This window comes from Melozone crissalis, unplaced genomic scaffold (genome assembly GCF_028551555.1).
Source record: "Melozone crissalis strain CALT ecotype California unplaced genomic scaffold, PUWL_Pcris_2 ptg000027l_1, whole genome shotgun sequence".
NCBI lineage: Eukaryota > Metazoa > Chordata > Aves > Passeriformes > Passerellidae > Melozone > Melozone crissalis.
In genome coordinates, this window is record NW_026535805.1 from 24,287,252 (window position 1) to 24,304,107 (window position 16,856).

Genomic DNA, 16,856 nt, shown 5'->3' on the forward strand with positions numbered 1-16,856 from the left:
TTATAGAAGTCTGAAGTAAGCTTCAGAATTTTAAGGCCCACAGTGAACCTAATTCTAACCTTTTTGGTTTCGCTCAGCTTTGGCTTTTGGGGATCCCATCAGCATTTTGGTTTTGCTTGTTTGATAGCTAAGTAGTGGTTCTCTGAAAAATACTGGTTTGCTGCCTGTTTTGAAGAAATAATAGATTTGAAGCAGCCTAAATACCACTGTCTTAGGAGTTTCTTGTGCTTTAGTGCTGGATGGTGATTGCATTCTTTTTGACTCTGGAAACCTGTTCTGGTTTGGTCATTCTCCAGCCTTAAGTAATAACCACTTTCTTTGATCACCTTCTATTATTTGTTTCTGCTTTTGGCTCCATCCTGATTATTTCATGTGATGTGAGGGACAAAATAAATGAACATATTAAATGGTAATAGTTGTTTTTTCACAGTTTTGAAGCATCTTCTAGTTCACAGATTTCTAAATGACAATTTCTTCTTAAAGAATTATGCAGATTTGTATCATTTCATTTTTACATTACTCAGCTTGTAAATGGCTGCTGATTGAAGAGAATAATAGGGCACAGAGCTAATACCCTTTTCTTGATAACCGAGGTGGTTTAATAGTCTTTTGACTGTCCTTCAGGAACATATACTTTGTTTTATAGTTAGGTTATGGTTTGAAAGTTATTCTCATACCCATATGACTAAGGCTGAATTCTTTCTAAAACAGCATGGCTACCTGAGAGCCAGGTGTAACAGCAGATTTAGGCTGACAAATAGCAGTTTGCATGGTTATTATGTATATTAAGATAAAAGCTGTTCAGTCAAACAAGAAATGTAGCAACAGCAGTTGGGTGTTCTTCCAGCATTTGTAAAAGATCTAGTCATGCTGAGCTCAAGCTGTCTCTAGGTTTTATTTCATCTGAATTGCACACCAGGAATTTCTGTGGGGAGAAATACTTAGATTACTTGTCTTTTTCTTTAGTCAAGTTCTTTTCATTGGAAGTCCAGTATTGTTCAGTGATTCCTGTCAAATGAGTCTTGTCATGGAGGCATTAGCATTCAGTGTCTGCTGAATCAATTTTTTTTCTTATCCAGAATGCTAAAATGTTTGGATTGTGTCAGAAAATAAAAACCCTTTTTGTTTTGTGTCAATTTGGGGACCTTTTTAAAAAGATATATAAGAAACATCTTGCATTTCACAATTTTTGATAGGATTTCAGATCTTAAGATGCAAGTGTCAGTCAGCTGTCTCTTTGTTGGTCCATAGACAAGGGTGAATTTGGCTTATCTCCTTTCTGGCTTAAATGATCAAAGCTAGTAAGTTTGATTTAAAGTAGAGAAAATGTTTTGGAAAGCTTTAGCTGTTTTCATAGACAAAGCAAGGATTTGTGATCAGCTAAACATTAATAATATGCTTAATGTTCTTATGGGAAAAAGAGGCACTCTGGAACACTGCAACTTTGGAATTCTTGGTGGTAATGTTTGCTAAACAAGAAGAAAGAGTGGGAATTAACACAAATCACTTCTGATCACCCACCAAAATTCTTTCTTGGTACAACAGCTTCTCGATGGCCTTATAGAGGAGAGGTCTGCTTTGGATGTATTTTCCAAGATGACACTAAAGGAGAACCCACTTCCTTATACTGACACACTACTGCCTGTTGTACAGATATTTTTTAATACAGATGGAAAAGGATGGGACGTACAACAGGGCAAATTCTGTATATTAGGTTTGTCTTCATCCTTCCACTTTCCCTGCCTCCCTTTTCTATGTGCAGACATGTGTATGTGTTCTAATTCTGTTCACTTTTTGAGGACTGATTCTGCTGGTTTTCTGAGACTAGGCCTCCTAAGGTGAGAGACTGTCAAGTGAGACATTAGACAGGGACTTGAGCTGACAAAAATCCCCTAAAGTGGAAAGAAAAAGCTAGGTGCACACAGCTTCCTGTGATTGACAGTAGTTTTGCTTCCCCAGAGAGCGATAACGCTTGCTTTATAAAATCTTGTTTTGTAGACTGGGAGAAGAGGAAGGACTCCTACAAATGCAGTAGTGGTATGTAATTTTTCCTCTCAGAGTGGTTGTAATCCCAACAGGTTTCTACCACATCTTCAATATTGATTTTTAATTTTTTTTACTTAGAAGTCCAAGGGAAAAAGCAACACCTTTCAATGTTTTTGTTTTTCAGTTACTACTTGTAATTCTTGGGATTAAAAGCAAAAATAGTTCAATATAGAGGAACATAGGTGAATAAAGAAACATATATGTGGACAGTCAGAGCAGATCAACATGTATATTGCCAAATATGTAAACTGGAGCATGTTGTTATCTAGATGTGCAAATTGAGAATTCTTTTCTAGTTGTGTTGTATCTATGAGTCTAGGGAAGATTTTATCTTGTACAAATTCATAATTATTATATATAGATAAGATTTGCTGGAATCAGGCACACTAAAAATGGAGAAATATGCATGGAATGTAGTTTATCAGAGAACACCAATTCTAATGATACATGAATTTGAGCAAGTTCACTATGTAATCTATATTTAAAATGGGAGATTGGCAATTTACCATGTAGATAAATCCTACATGCTTTATTCCTTTAATTTACACAGCAATTGTGAAAAAAATTGTGTCAAATATTAATGAGTAATATTTGTGTCCTGGAATGTTGGGTTGAAAAACAAGACTTCAAAAAAACCCTTTCTTTTCTTTGTAGGGGACAGGTCATTAACATGCGGTACCTGGAATACTTTGAGAAAATTCTTCATTTTATCAAAGACAGGATCCTTGTTTATCATGGGTAAATTACAATTTTTTTGCCCCCTCCTTTGTTCTCCTGGTAATAGTGATCTGAATTTTACAAAATATTCATTTTACAAAGTCCAAAAGACTTTTTTCTTAGTTTAGTAATTTCTGGTTTCCTTAGCATATATAATTGTTTTAATTCCTGCTGGAAATGGAAAATTGTATTCATTGCCACATAAAGAAACTTAATAGGAAAAAAACCCCTGTGAATTATAGTATACCTAGAAAGTAATAACTGTTTGGAATTTGTAGCCATGGTTCTGTCATGATAGGATCTCTATTCTTTCTAAGCATATGATTTATTAATGATGTTGGGTTTCCTCCTGGTAGAATCAAATACAATTACTCTGACTATTGATATAAATTTATTTAGAAGTGAGGGGAAAGAAAGAGAAAGATATGGAAGGTAATTTTCATTGAACAGGTATTTAACAAGGAGTTTTAAATGAGCAGAGAATCTTTACTATCTGTTACATAGATGGGTTGGTAGATGCTGCCCTGGAACTGAAGAGAGTTGTAGAGTCTTATATGAAATAATATGGCCAAAGGTAATATGAAAATTGATGTTGCCATCTGTCCCGAATACTGTACAGTATTCTGATAACATAAAAAACTAAAAAACTCTTTTAGCTTCAAGCCCTCTAATTTTCCTCTGGCCTGGTAACTTTTATTAAATACTGAGTTCTGTTTTTCAATCTCATTATGCTACTTAAATATCAAAAAATGAAAGTGCAGAAAATCCTTGTAACAGTTGAAAATGTTCAAGTTTTAGAAATTTATGATAGTTGTTGAAAATATGTAGCTGGCACTCTGTCCTCTGTTGCTAGGAATTTTGTTCACAGTAAGCCCAGCAGCATTTGACCTTAAACCAGACCAATTTGTGGTGTGATTTCTAAGAGAATTATGTTCTTAAAATCTGGTACAGTGTAATTAATAATGATTAGAGCAGTAATTCAACAGGTTTCTTCGTGATCCCACTGTGCCTGCATCTGAAGTATTTACTGGCCTTTGAGGCTACCCAGATACGTATTTTTTGTGAAGAATATTTCTAATTCTAACTCTCTTCTACTTCCATCTTTCCTTACCTAGAACCCCCTGCCCACACACACTCATGCAAACACTGTTTGATGCTTTAGAATGGTCAATAGCAAGAGTGAGACAGAGTAATTGATTAGAATAAGATAAATCTGAATACTGAAATTGAGGTTTGAAGCTGAAAAAAATAAGCTGAGCTGATACAAGAGAAAATTACTTTTTGAAATATAGGAGAGCATGTAGACAAGTATAAGGGAACTTATTTTCAGAACATAAATAATTAATTTTCAACAACTTACTTAACTATGGCTGATTAGATTAAAGGTATGTGTATTTCCAGAAATACTACCTGTGTTCAACTGTTGTATTTCATATTTAATTTTTTCCAGTGCTAATAATCCAAAAGGACTGCTAGAGGTTCGAGAAGCTTTGGAAAAGGTACATAAAGTAGAAGATCTTCTCCCCATAATGAAGGTAAATTACAGAAAAACTTCAATATATGGTAAAAACCATGAAATGTGTTCTGGGAGATATTCAGTTCCTCAAAATAACACCATTGTATATAAGCTTGAAAAGAGTAACTGGAAATTCTAGCTCAGGTTACTCCAAATCTGGATATATAGGGTTGGACCTTCCCTTTGATATGGGTGATGTATATTTGAAATCCTTGGCCTAATTGTGAATTGGTAACAAAATAATGGGAAACCAGAATGTTAGATGTAATTCTTGGAAGCCAACCTTCTCAACCCAAGAGGGTTTTTGGTCAGATCTACCATAGTAGGCTCACTCTGTGCCTGTACAATAGGAAAGAAAAAAAATTGATTGCTGTGCATGTAAGATTAGGAATATGGAAGCTCTTTTTACTTTTAGGTTCATTGGTGCAGCTCAGTATGTGGTGGGGCTGGCACAGGGAAGTGGGGGAGTAGTTGTTCTTTGTGACTGACAGCTAAAATGAAATCCTGGGTAACATTTTTGAGCCTAGGAAGACTTGCCAAAAAAGGAGTGGGAAACCTGCAGGTTTTATTCCTCCTGCTGGTGGTATTTGTAGAAAGGCTTTGGATATATGACCTGCAAAATGATTTATACTCTTATCTTGAGTGGTAAGTCTTGAGCTGGGTTTAAGTAAAAGTTCTTCCCCCCCTCCCCCTCCAAATTAATCTAGGGGTGAGCAGTGTGTAAGTATTTAGGGTTGGGGAAACAAAGTTACAAAGTATGTCTTTTTAAAGGATAGTAGAGGATTTTAATCAGAGCAGAATAAAATTTGGGAAGAAACCATTATGCTAAATAGACAAATTCTTTCTTATCTTGTGTGTCCACACTGGAATTTTGTATCTAAGCAAAGCAGCTGGGTTGCCATAGAGCAGAAATCTCTGGAGCTGCCTTGCTGCTACTCCTGACAGAATGCCTGGGCTTGGATGAGTTCTTGATACTAGTGCTCACTCATGCACTGCAATTATCTTTGCAGGAGCTATGTGCTTTAAGCACTACATTTTTCTCTGGGTTTTAAAATGTGTTGTGAATGTATGTTCTTTGAAGACACCCCAATTTCAGAGGCCCTTTTTATGTTACTGTCTTGTTCTTGGCTTTGAAACATGAAGCCAAGTGGATGCAAACTGAACCTTAACAAAAGCTTTCGCTGAAGAGGTAGTGGCTGCTGGGGTGGGCAGCTAAGTGTTCCCTCCTGACACTCAAATGTGCAAGTAGGACCCTGTAGGGCATCTAATCTGGTTACTTTTGAATTGTAGGCTAGAAAAAATGCTGCCAGTGGATTTTAAAAATACAGGTTACTCCAAGAAAGTGATGAAAATATATAAACACAGTGGACTGTATAATTATTTCAAAGTAAATGTCTCAACTGGCAGAAGTTTCCATACCTGTACATTTTGGTCTGATTTGAGTCTCCTGCATCCCATTCCAGACTGTATCAAAGTGGAATGCTGTCTCATTAGAGACTTTTTGTTCCTTTAAAATAAATGCAGATTCTCTTGAAACAAAACACCCTGGAGCACAGGTTTGGGTTAATATAAATGACTGCATGAATAAACACTAGTGCATACTAGTTTCATTAGTGCCTGTATAAAATGAATGTCTTTCTGAAAGTGATGTAATTTGGTTATTTGGGTAGCTGGCAAATGCTCTATGTGGAAAGCTGGGATTTTGGCTTTACTTAAATGCAGTTCTGCCTGGTTTATACAACTCTATGGCTACAGTGTTACTCTTAGATAATGTAGCTTTGTAAAGTTCTTAAACCTAGAGATATTTTCCTTCTGATGAGAATAAACATCACTTGAAACTGGATCACAGTTAAGAAACTGTTGCATTGAGTTTTAATCTGGAATTCACACTTGGATTAATGCAACCACTTCTTAGTGTAAACATAAAATGGGGTCTCAAATTCCTTCTTTTCCATTTACATGGTTGCACCAAAAGGTCACCATCAGCATGCAACTTGGGGACAAATCTGTACAACTTGAACTGCTTTGTACAGTGGCTTTTCATAAACAGCACATTTTATTCACTATTTAGTTATAAAGTTAAATGCCACTGTGCCTCATTCAGAATTTATGGTTTCCATTCAGAAGGAAATAAAGGATTAATGAAATAATGTCACTGACAGTAACTTTGTTCTGTTCTGTAAGTTGTCCACATTCATTTCTACTCCATGTATTTTATGTGCTTCAAAGCAATAGGTAGGCAGCCTCTGCCTCTGCTACCTCTAATATTACTTTTTTCTTATTTTGAAAGCAGTTTAACAGTAAAACCAGAGATGGGTTCACTGTGAACACAAAAGTCCCCAGCCTGAAGGATCAAGGGAAAGAATATGATGGATTCACAATTACAATAACAGGAGATAAGTATGTTCACTGTTTTCAAGGGTTAGGGTACATTCAGCAGTGATGAACTATTAGCAATTAATTGTCTGAAATGCCACTTCTGTTCACATAAAGTGGGTTTTGTTTTTCACTAGTGGCATTTTTGTAAATAACTAAAGTTTATTCATTTGAGGGCTTGATTCCTGTTGTGTTTTCAGCAAAAAGGGAATTTGGATAACACTGGTGGAGCTGAGTTGATTCTCAAACATACAGCACAGAAGTGATAAGAGACCTTGTTTTTCAGCTTAGACTATAAAATGCCTAAAGGAGAAAAATATCAACTACCTCAGTCTTTATACATATCAAAATGCATTTCTTCTTGTGAGACCTTGCCTTTTGTGTTTACTGAGAAGTCCTGAAGGAAGGGAAATTTCTGTGATCTAAGAATAGAAGACACGGTCTTCTATTTGAGATTTTGACTTTTTTTATGTTTGAGATGTTTGCAGACCTTCTATCTGCAAGTGAAAATTTAAATAGTACCTGAATGTCTGACAATACAACAGGAGGCTTTGGGTCTCTCTCTGAATGAGATAGTAAATGTCTCACTTTATTGATTCTGATTCCTTGTCCTTCTGAAAGTGAGCAAATTGAAGCTCAGAAGCATGTCAAACTATTAAATTAAAACTTTAATTTAAAAAAGCTAAAATTCTATGCATTGGGATTTTTCCCAGAATTTGTGTGCTTTCAATGAGTGGCATGGATTCCAAACTTCCCTACTAAAATATTAATGTATCTCTTGTTTTTTTATTTTACATTCTAAATCACAGGCTTATGTATGATGAAAGGGCATTAAATATATGGCCTCACTATTTTGAGGAAAACTTTTTGGTGTCACTAAATAGCCTAACTTTGTTCTGGAGGAACTTTGTTCAGTGTCATTCAGTCTGTTTTGATCCATAGTTGGTAACTGCCTTATACCAAAACAATCCTGTTAGAAATGAAGAAATTACATTCAGCATTCTATACAAAAATCCAAAGTCTGTGAAGATATTTTAAAATTTCATATTTCTTATTTTTTACCCACAATTTAAGTGGAACACTAATGCTTGCCAGGTATTCTTCAATGTAAATACTTCATCTGTGATTAGGTGGCAGTCTTTATGCATTCTTTAAAACTTAGGATTGATGTAGCATTTTTAATTCAGCGATTTTTGGGGATTTTTAATTAAATGGGAAGTAATGCACGTGCTTAAGGAAGATGATAGGGAAAAGGTGATGTGTAACTGTAGTAGATTTGTAATTTACCCTGGATATGCATCAAGTTCTGTTCAAAAAATGTCTTACCTCCTTTTCTTTTTCATTTGCTTAACAGAGTGGGGAACATACTATTTTCAGTAGAAACTCAGACAACAGAAGAGAGAACACAGCTGTATCATGCAGAAATAGATGCACTATATAAGGATCTAACAGCTAAAGGAAAAATTCTAATTCTGTCTGCAGAGCTGGGGGTAAGGCTGTTCAAGCAATTATTAATTCCTTAAAAAAGCCTTTTATGTTTTTATACTCTCTGTTTAATAGTCCCAGTTGTAACAGTTTTTGACAGAGTTCATAGGTAATAAAGTTACTTAAACCCAGTTATGACAAGTACCATAAGAAGTTGCTGACATTCTATCTGTTGTTTTAAAATTTGCTGGTCTTTGCCTGCAGTTCTAGAGAGTGTCCAGGCAAGGTCTCAGTATTGCAGTGTGTTCTGGTTGTTTCTTATTTTTCTCATGGGCCTGCATTCACCTTTGCCATCATCCCTGTAAGTGCTGTTTAGGGTTTGGCTCACAGTGGTTACATATAAGATGACTAACATGAATTTGTGAGACGCTCTAGAATTGGGTTTGTGTTGATTTGATTTGCTAGGACAGTCTGACTACATTTGAGCTTTTTCTTTTTCATCCTTTAATATGTGTATAGATGAACTGTGTTTCACCTAAATGCTAGAGATACAATAAGGTAGTTTGTTCAAACTTCTGTTAATCAGACTTCAGTTTCATTATTTGACATTTTCACATTGGAAAATGGTTCTTAAAAATACTTGTGGTAATGTATGACTTTGCAATGTATACCTTTGTAAGGTATTACCCGGCTATTAAATTATCTTTAATTCACGCTTTTTTCTTCTCTTAGGAAGTAGATGCTGTTTGCAACTTGATCCTGTCACTAGTTTATTACTTCTATAATTTAATGCCACTTTCAAGAGGATCTAGGTTAGTGTTGGTATTCATCATCTGTTACCTTTGTTGCCTGCTGTACGATGTCTATGCCTTGCAGTATCTTGATGTATTTTTAAATATTAATATTAATATTATTTTTAATAGAGCTGTGTGCCCTACACAGCTTTTCCTTTTGTGCTGCTGTGACAATGGGAACTGACTTAGTACTGTTTTAAATGCTAGTTTGTAATTGCTAATGGTAGCTATTCATAGCTGCATGTATATTTAAAATGATGAGTAGTCTCAGCTCACACATTGAGAAGTGTTATTTTTAAATTTTAATGCTTGGTTTTCTAATCCATATTGTGTTACACCACTGTAATTTCACTTAGGAAGTTTTTCTGAAATGTGTATTTAAAATGAGATATACTTTGGCATAACTTACTTCAATGAAGTATACACTAAAATATTATTTTAGTAAATTGTTGCAACTGTAAAGGTCACCAGATGAAACTGTAGGATAAAGTTGCATATATCACAGAACTTTTCAACTGGAATTCTAGTTTAATGCAAACCTGCTGTTTAATGCAAAATGTAAGACTATTCTGAATCTCTGTTCCACAAAGCACTTAGGCACTTAACATCTTTTATCTTACTTCTAGATACAGTTCAGTATGAAAAAAAAAACCTGAGATTTTGGGATTTTATAATCAGATTTTGCATTTATCTTATTGATTGTAAAAATTAGGGGACATTCTGTCTGAGATCCACAGTTCAAAAAATGAAGTTAAAGATGAAATAACTGAATAGCTTTACAGTGCCTCTAGCTCTATTGAAGTAGAGTTACTAAACTCTTCTGGGCTACAGCTGATCTTCTTGGGAACAAGAATCTGCTTTGTTTTCAGCCCTGTAGAGTCTTAAGAGCTCCAAAGTCTGAAAATATGGTTCAGACTAATGTAGAAACAGTAGTAAAACTCCACAGGTTCCTAACTTTCATTCTCGTGATGTTAGATAATTACAGGGATTTCACTTTTTAAGTGTTTTGTGCTTCTTTTTTTTTATTTCCTTCTAAAATAACTGGCACAGTAATCTTTACTAGCCTTCTATGAAACAATACTATGCTCCATTTCTTTTGTAGTCTAAAATAGCATTATGGAAAGACTTTACTCCATTTGTTGCTTTTAATTTTATGTTTTTAGTGTGATAGCCTATTCAGTGATCATGGGAGCACTAATGGCAAGTGGAAAAGAAGTATCAGGAAAAATCCCTAAAGGAAAGGCAAGTATCAAAATATCAAAGTGCATTAGCTCAGTCTTGATGGAGGAGATAATACTTGTAAATGTGGGGAAAGAGCTGGAAGAATGAACAGAAGTTGCATGCTTATTTGCTGGAGAGGGGTCAGCTGCATGCCATGATGTCTTGCAGCCTGAGAGAATATTGAAAATTCCATTGCTGTTCTGACAGCTGGTGAATTTGGAGATGGCATGTGCAGTAATGTGGATTAGTCAAATTGTAGCAGTTTGGTCCAAAAGGAATTACAAATCTGTTACTGAAGCATTTCCAGTGTGCTGAGCTGCTCTTTTCAGCTTGCTTTAAGGGTTCTGAGAATACTGGGGCAGAATTAGTGATTCTTCTGATGCACAGCAGTAATTTTCTGTCTGTACTTTCAGTGTATTGTAGAGCTTTTAGGGCTTGGTTAATAGAAGTGGATTTGCAACTTTTCTTGATTTCTCCTTCCCCTCTGTATTCTGCTGAAGTCAAACTAAGTCCTGGTTTTTAAGTGACTCCGTTTGAGTATTATACCACTTTGTTTAATAAAGGATTTCCTTTTCTTTGACACTTGGAGGTTGTTAGCTGTATTCCCTTTTCAGCATGACAGGAGTGAGAACACCTCTGTCTCTTTAATGTATTGTCAAAAGACTCAGTAAAATTCCAATAAGAATCCAAGTTGTTGAAGAAAATACCCTGCATGGATAACTGAAGAAAGGGTGATTTTCTCTTTTGTTCTAGAAAGCCTTGAAAACAATGTACTCCTTTGAGTGCAGTGAACTTTTAAGAGCAAACAGCATTTGCTTAGCAGCAAAAAAACTTCAGTACATCATTAAGCTGGTATCTTCCCCATTCTGTGGGAGTTCAAGTGAAGGTAAAACACTTCTGTGGGGTTTCTTAAGTATTTTCTTAGGACTTGATAGAGTAGTATTTTGCTGACTGATTTTTATGCAGGCAAACAGAGTTTCAGGATTACTACTAAGCAGGATTTCTGACTTACGGGATCACTGGGGACATCTTTACATTTGAGGGTTTTTCCTCAAACAGTGTGCCTGAATACAAATAAACTTGTTTTTTAGAAAACCTTTCATGACATGGAAGAAATTGCGGAATTAAACTGAAGTTTGTTTTTTGCCTGAGTTGTTAGAAGGGCTAATCTGGTCCCAGAGTTACGACAACATGGATTTTCAGGCTGAAAGTTCATTTGTCTGAAGTCAAAGGTGCACAGTAGCCAAGAGTCCTGTTGTTGCCTGGCAAGTCATTCAGTAACCATGGCCAGTGTAGCTCCCAGTACTGGTTGTTTTGGGGTGTGCAAACCCACAGAGGATTTTAGTGTCTGGCTTGAATGCTTAAAACAGATGGTGAGAGACAAAGTAGTGAGGGCACAGACTGGCTTGTGAGCTTACTCCTGTCTTACCAAGAATATAGGTAGCAAAGCCGTCAAAGCCCTTCCTGAAGTTAGAGAACTTAAAAGTTCTGTAATTTCTTAATATTTCTTTTGTTTTCTTGAATTTTCAGCTGGTTGATTTTGAAGCCATGACAGCACCAGGGTCTGAAGCGTTTACCAAAATAGCAAGGAGCTGGATGAATCTAAAAAGGTAAATCCTTTTGTTCAGATGGGGAATGGGGAAATAAAATATGAAAGACTATATGTAAAATTCAAACCTATACTAAGAAATGTCACTTAGAAATTACGAGTTTAGTAAAGGATTCAGTGTATATTTTAACACTGTTTAGGAATTGATGAGAAGATTTGCATTTACAGACACAGTAGTGTATTTCTAGTCTAACAGAGTAGCTAATAGTCTAGACATCCAGTTATGTGAGTAAACTCTCTAAGGAAATTGTTTGGGTTAATGTTTTCTTCATTTTATCCAGTGGGTTATATTTGTCTTTTTATATTATGGCTTGTCACTGGCAATGAGTGAACAAAGCAAGGGGAAATTTTTGACCCTTTTTTAAAATTCCTGTGGGTCTCTTCAAACTGTATATCCAAAGTAATTTGCTTATCCTTTAGTTCTGTTTTGATTTGGAAGTTGTTTTCAAAGTAGGTAGACATTTTAAATATGGAGAATTACATTACTTAGTATAGGTGCATGACTTTTGTGCAATGCTTCAAATTTTTGATTTTCATATGAATTTATAATTTAATACTGCATAGATTGACAAAGAATTAATATTGTGATTTGGGTGTATTTAATTGGTTTCCTAGTTGTTATTCCCCGTACAAAATCTAAAAATCAGCCCAGACACAACACCAGTTCTAGTATTCTTCAAGTCAGGGTCAAGACACTTAAAGGGTTCTGAGAGAATTGGCCAAGGTCCTTACAGGGCCATCTATAGTCTTGGAAACATGGTGCACATCCGGGGACATTCTTGGTTACTGCAGGAAAGGAAATCTTGAGTTCCTCTTCAAGAAAGCCAAAAGGAAACCCAGAGAAACTGTAGGCTGGTCAGCCTCATTTTGATCCCTGGGGAAGCCCTGAAGTGAGTCCTCTAGGAAAGCATTTCAGTTGATATGGAGGAAAAAGTCACAGAAAACAATCCATGTGAGCTTACCAAACATTCTGTGACCCGGTGATGGTTCTCTGTGGTAAGAACTGACTTTTGGGGATGATGAGAACAATCAATATTGTTTATTTTTATTTACTTCAGCAAGGGTCCCACAGTACTCTCATATCAAGATAGCACACTATAGTCTGGACAAAAGGACAGCTAGATGGAGTAAGATGATGTTTGGATAACCAGATTTAGGGGGTTCTCAGCACTTTGGACCACACCTAAAATACTGCATTCAGCTGCAGTAAAGACCATAATAAACCAGAACAGATTCAGTGTAGAGACACCAATATGGCCAATGGTCTGGAGCACATGCCTTAACAGGAGGGAGCTGGGCTTGTTGAGCCTGGAGAAAATCAGGCTTTGATCTAAGAGCAGCTCTGCATGACCTGTGAGTGTTTGGTGGGAAGACAAAAAGCCATATGCATGAGCTGAAACAACATTTAGACTTGGCCTAATCTTTTCATCAGCAGACTGCCCAAAGAGGCTGTGCAGTCTCCACCCTTGGAGATTTTCTAGACTTGGCAGGATAAAGCCCTGACACCTTGATTTGACTTCTCAGTTTACCTTGCTTTGAACAGGATCTTAGATCCCATACCTCCTGAGGTCTGGTCCAACATCCTAGAGTCTGTGGAACTCTGCAGCTGCTCTTAGTGCCAAACATCTCACACTGATGTGAGCTACTTAACTTCATTATCAGGGGTTCTGAGCCTGGTAAATTTCACTAGACTGCCCCTTTTCACTAGAAAATCCCTTCCTAAAGGAAAAAGGCTAATAAGATTCAAGGACATCTTTGTCAAACTCAGGCTAAAAATCTACTTGTAGATTTTTAATGAGTAAATGAGTAAAATTCAGTATTCATTAAGGAGTGGCATTTCTAAACTACAGGTGTAGCAAGTTGTGGATTTTATTAGAAGTAGTCTGTACAAATATTGAGACATGCTTGTCTTGGAAATATAAAATTATTTATGGTTCCCACACTTTTTTCCAGTAATTCTCTCAGTTATATACTCTTCTTTATTAATCCTCTGTTCATGCTGGTTTTGGTTTTGTGGGTTTGGTTTGGTTTTTTCTAAAGACATATCTTACTTCCTTCTTGGGAGTAAAGTCAGCTTAAGACATTTCAGTGCTACCCACGTGGTTCTAACTCTCTCAGCTGTACTGTTGAAACTTATGGGAATCCATGTCAAACCAGATCAGGGAAGTCATTTGTGTTAAAAATAACCTTGCCAAAACAATTTATTTTTAACCAATACCATTTTGTAGTATAGTAGAACCTAGGAAATTGCTGGGTCAAATTAGAGATGTATAATAGGTGAGGAAATGTGCCAGAGTGGAGAAAATGCTAAAGTTGCCTTTGCTGAGAAAAAAAAAAAAAAAAGAAATCTGAAGAACTACAGCCCAAAGGACTTGATGTAGTAATATGAAGGTAATTAGCCTGAGTGGCTTATTTGTCTGTGGTAGACAAATAATAGTGGATGTGGTAAACAAGGCTGGAAGACTTAAAGCAATACATTTTTTCTTTAAATTCTGCTGCTTTGGAAAGCTCTTCTATGTAGACATTGTTTTCATTCTGTATGGTGATGGAGTAGTCATGAAAAGCAAGAGCTGTTTGTGAACAGCAGATTCTGAGAATCATTAAATCATTCAGGTTGGGAAACAACTTTAAGATCATTGAGTCCAACTGCTCATCCAGCACTGTGTTCAGCACTAAACCGTGTCCCCAAGTGCTGCATCCACACACTTTTGATGACTTCCAGGATTGGTGGTTGCACCATTTCCCTGGGCAGCTTATTCCAATGTCTTCATCCTTCCCATGAAGAAATATTTCCTAATATCCAATCTAAACCTTCCCTGGCACAACTTGAGCTAATTTCCTCTGGTCTTGTCCCTTGTTAACCCATGTGGCTACACCCTCCTTGGTGAGTGGTTGTAGAGAGCAATAAGGTCATTCCTGAGCCTCCTTTTCTTCAGGCTAAACAACCCCAGCTCCTTCAGCGTCTTCTCCTTAGACTTGTACTCCAGGCCCTTCACCAGCTCCAGCCCTTCTCTGGACTCACTCCAGCACCTCAGTGTCCTTTTTGCAGTGATGTGTCTAAAACTGGGCACAGGACTTGAGGTGTGGCCTCACCAGTGCTGAGTACAGGGGGACCATCACTGCCCTGGTCCTGCTGGCCACGCTATTGCTGACAGAGGCCAGGATGCCACTGGCCCCACTGCTGGCTCATGTTCAGCTGCTGTCAGCCAGCACCCACAGGTCCTTCTCTGCCCAGCAACTCTCAGCCACTCTGCCCCGAGCCTGCATGGAGTCAGTTCTTGACGCAGGTCCCAAATTTGTTGGAGAAGGTGATAAGAAAAAAGTCTTAGTTAACTAAGTTAATGTGTTAACTTGCAGGTAAATTATAAGACTCATTAAAAAATAACTTTTTTTTTTCTCTTTCAGTATTTCACCTTCTTACAAGAGCCTGCCATCGGTATCGGAGACTTTTCCAACCCTGAGAACAATGATTGAAGTACTAAATACAGACTCATCTCATTGTCTAAAAAAAACTATAGTTGTTGTATAATTTATACAACTAAAAGGCCAAGAGGTACTGCTTTTTAAATAATTTTGAATGACAAATTATGATCAAAATGGTTTGATTTTATTTTGCTTTTTTTAATAGAACAAACTTAATTGACTGTTAATCACCAGTAAAAGATATCTTCCTGTGACCAATAATATTAAAGAGGAAAAAAGAAGTAGAACAACTACTTTTTCATATTAAGACACACTCTAACAGAAATAGTTATTCAGGGGCCAAACTGAAGAGCAGTAAGAAACTTGGTCAGTTACAGACTGAACAGACTGCAGGTGAAAATTTATTTAATAAAAAAAAAAGGAAAGTAATCTTCATTGGAAATAACACTATACTACTTCTCATTGTTTTTTTCCAAACCTCTGCACAGAAAACTTAGAGCTCTCCCATGTGTGAGTAGCTGGAGAATACACAGGCATTTCATGTACTGCAGCCCAGTGAAGGAACAGATGTCAGCTTAAAAGAATGAGGTTCAGGGATACATCATTAGGAAACAAAACCAAACCAATTACTTATTTGGAGTTAGGCTATTAGTGAGCAAATGTCAGAAACACAACAATCTCCCTTTCCAAGTACCCATTGGTGATGGTTGGCAAAAGTTATTAACAGATTGACAGGATTGAACTATATTGGGAGCACTAGTTAATGTTCCTTGAGTTTTTTGTTGGACAAACTTGGCAGCATTCTGGAAAGGCAGGTTTCCTTAACCAAACCTTAATAAAGGTAAATTTGACCACCTGTCTGTTTAGTACTAATGAATATGAATTCTAAACTTTATTGATCAGAATTTCTGTAAAGGGCAGAAGTAGGTATTTTTTTGCAAGTAAGGATAAAGAAGGCGTGTAAGTTTTCCTTAAAGGAATTGGGATGCTGTCCATTTGTGACACAGGTATTCCCAACATTCAATTCCTAAGTACCTTCTTCTATCCCACTAGAAATAAGCTCTGTTTGCTTCCTCTGTTTAAAAGTCTAGAAGTTTAAGAAGTCTCTACTACATTTCATTAAGAAGGAAAGGAATTTCCAGCAGCCTGGAAAATATGCCTAACTTTTTACCTTGATTGTGTTCTAATGTGATCTTCTAAGCCTCTTCTACATTTTGTTATGCCCTGTATTATTAATTGAGAAAGGGGAATTATATTGGGATTTGAGCAGACAGTCTTGGGAACTGTAAAAAGGAGGGGTTTTGTTTTGGGGTTTAGACCAGAGGGAGTGGAGAAGGGGAAGGAAAAAACTTCCTGGACAAACAAACCATGTACAATAGTCTGGGTTTCCTTGCCCTCATTTCTTACTCCTATGACTGACTTCGTCCCCACCCCCTGGTGGCAGACAAAAGAGATTAATGGGAGATCCCGGGAGGGTTGGGGTAATGTGTGTTACACCTCTTAGGAGAGTGTGTGTGTGTGCCTGCAAACGTGTTTCAAAGGCTTCTTTCTCTGGGCGTGAGGCAGATGACTAAGAAAGAAAGCGAGCTCAAGTCAAGTGCTCTCAAACAAGTTTAACAAACAAAACAGGATTATATAACTGGGCTGGTATGTGATGACTTGGGGAACTGTAATTACCTCCAAAGAACCAAGTATGTGGAGAAATCTAATTATCATTTTCCATCCTCTT

General features: G+C 36.7%; 1 protein-coding gene across 1 annotated transcript in view; it reads left to right on the top strand.

Moving 5' to 3' along the window:
* TTC13 (tetratricopeptide repeat domain 13) overlaps positions 1–16,032 on the top strand; it is a 40,233-nt gene extending 24,201 nt beyond the window's left edge. The window contains exons 16-23 of the mRNA XM_054280295.1: positions 2,701–2,784; positions 4,214–4,298; positions 6,570–6,679; positions 8,010–8,145; positions 8,813–8,892; positions 10,038–10,116; positions 11,626–11,705; positions 15,110–16,032. Of these exons, the coding sequence (XP_054136270.1) occupies positions 2,701–2,784; positions 4,214–4,298; positions 6,570–6,679; positions 8,010–8,145; positions 8,813–8,892; positions 10,038–10,116; positions 11,626–11,705; positions 15,110–15,233 (778 nt within the window). The 3' untranslated portion in view covers positions 15,234–16,032. The remainder of the gene's footprint in view (positions 1–2,700; positions 2,785–4,213; positions 4,299–6,569; positions 6,680–8,009; positions 8,146–8,812; positions 8,893–10,037; positions 10,117–11,625; positions 11,706–15,109) is intronic.
* The last annotated feature ends 824 nt before the right edge of the window (positions 16,033–16,856 follow it).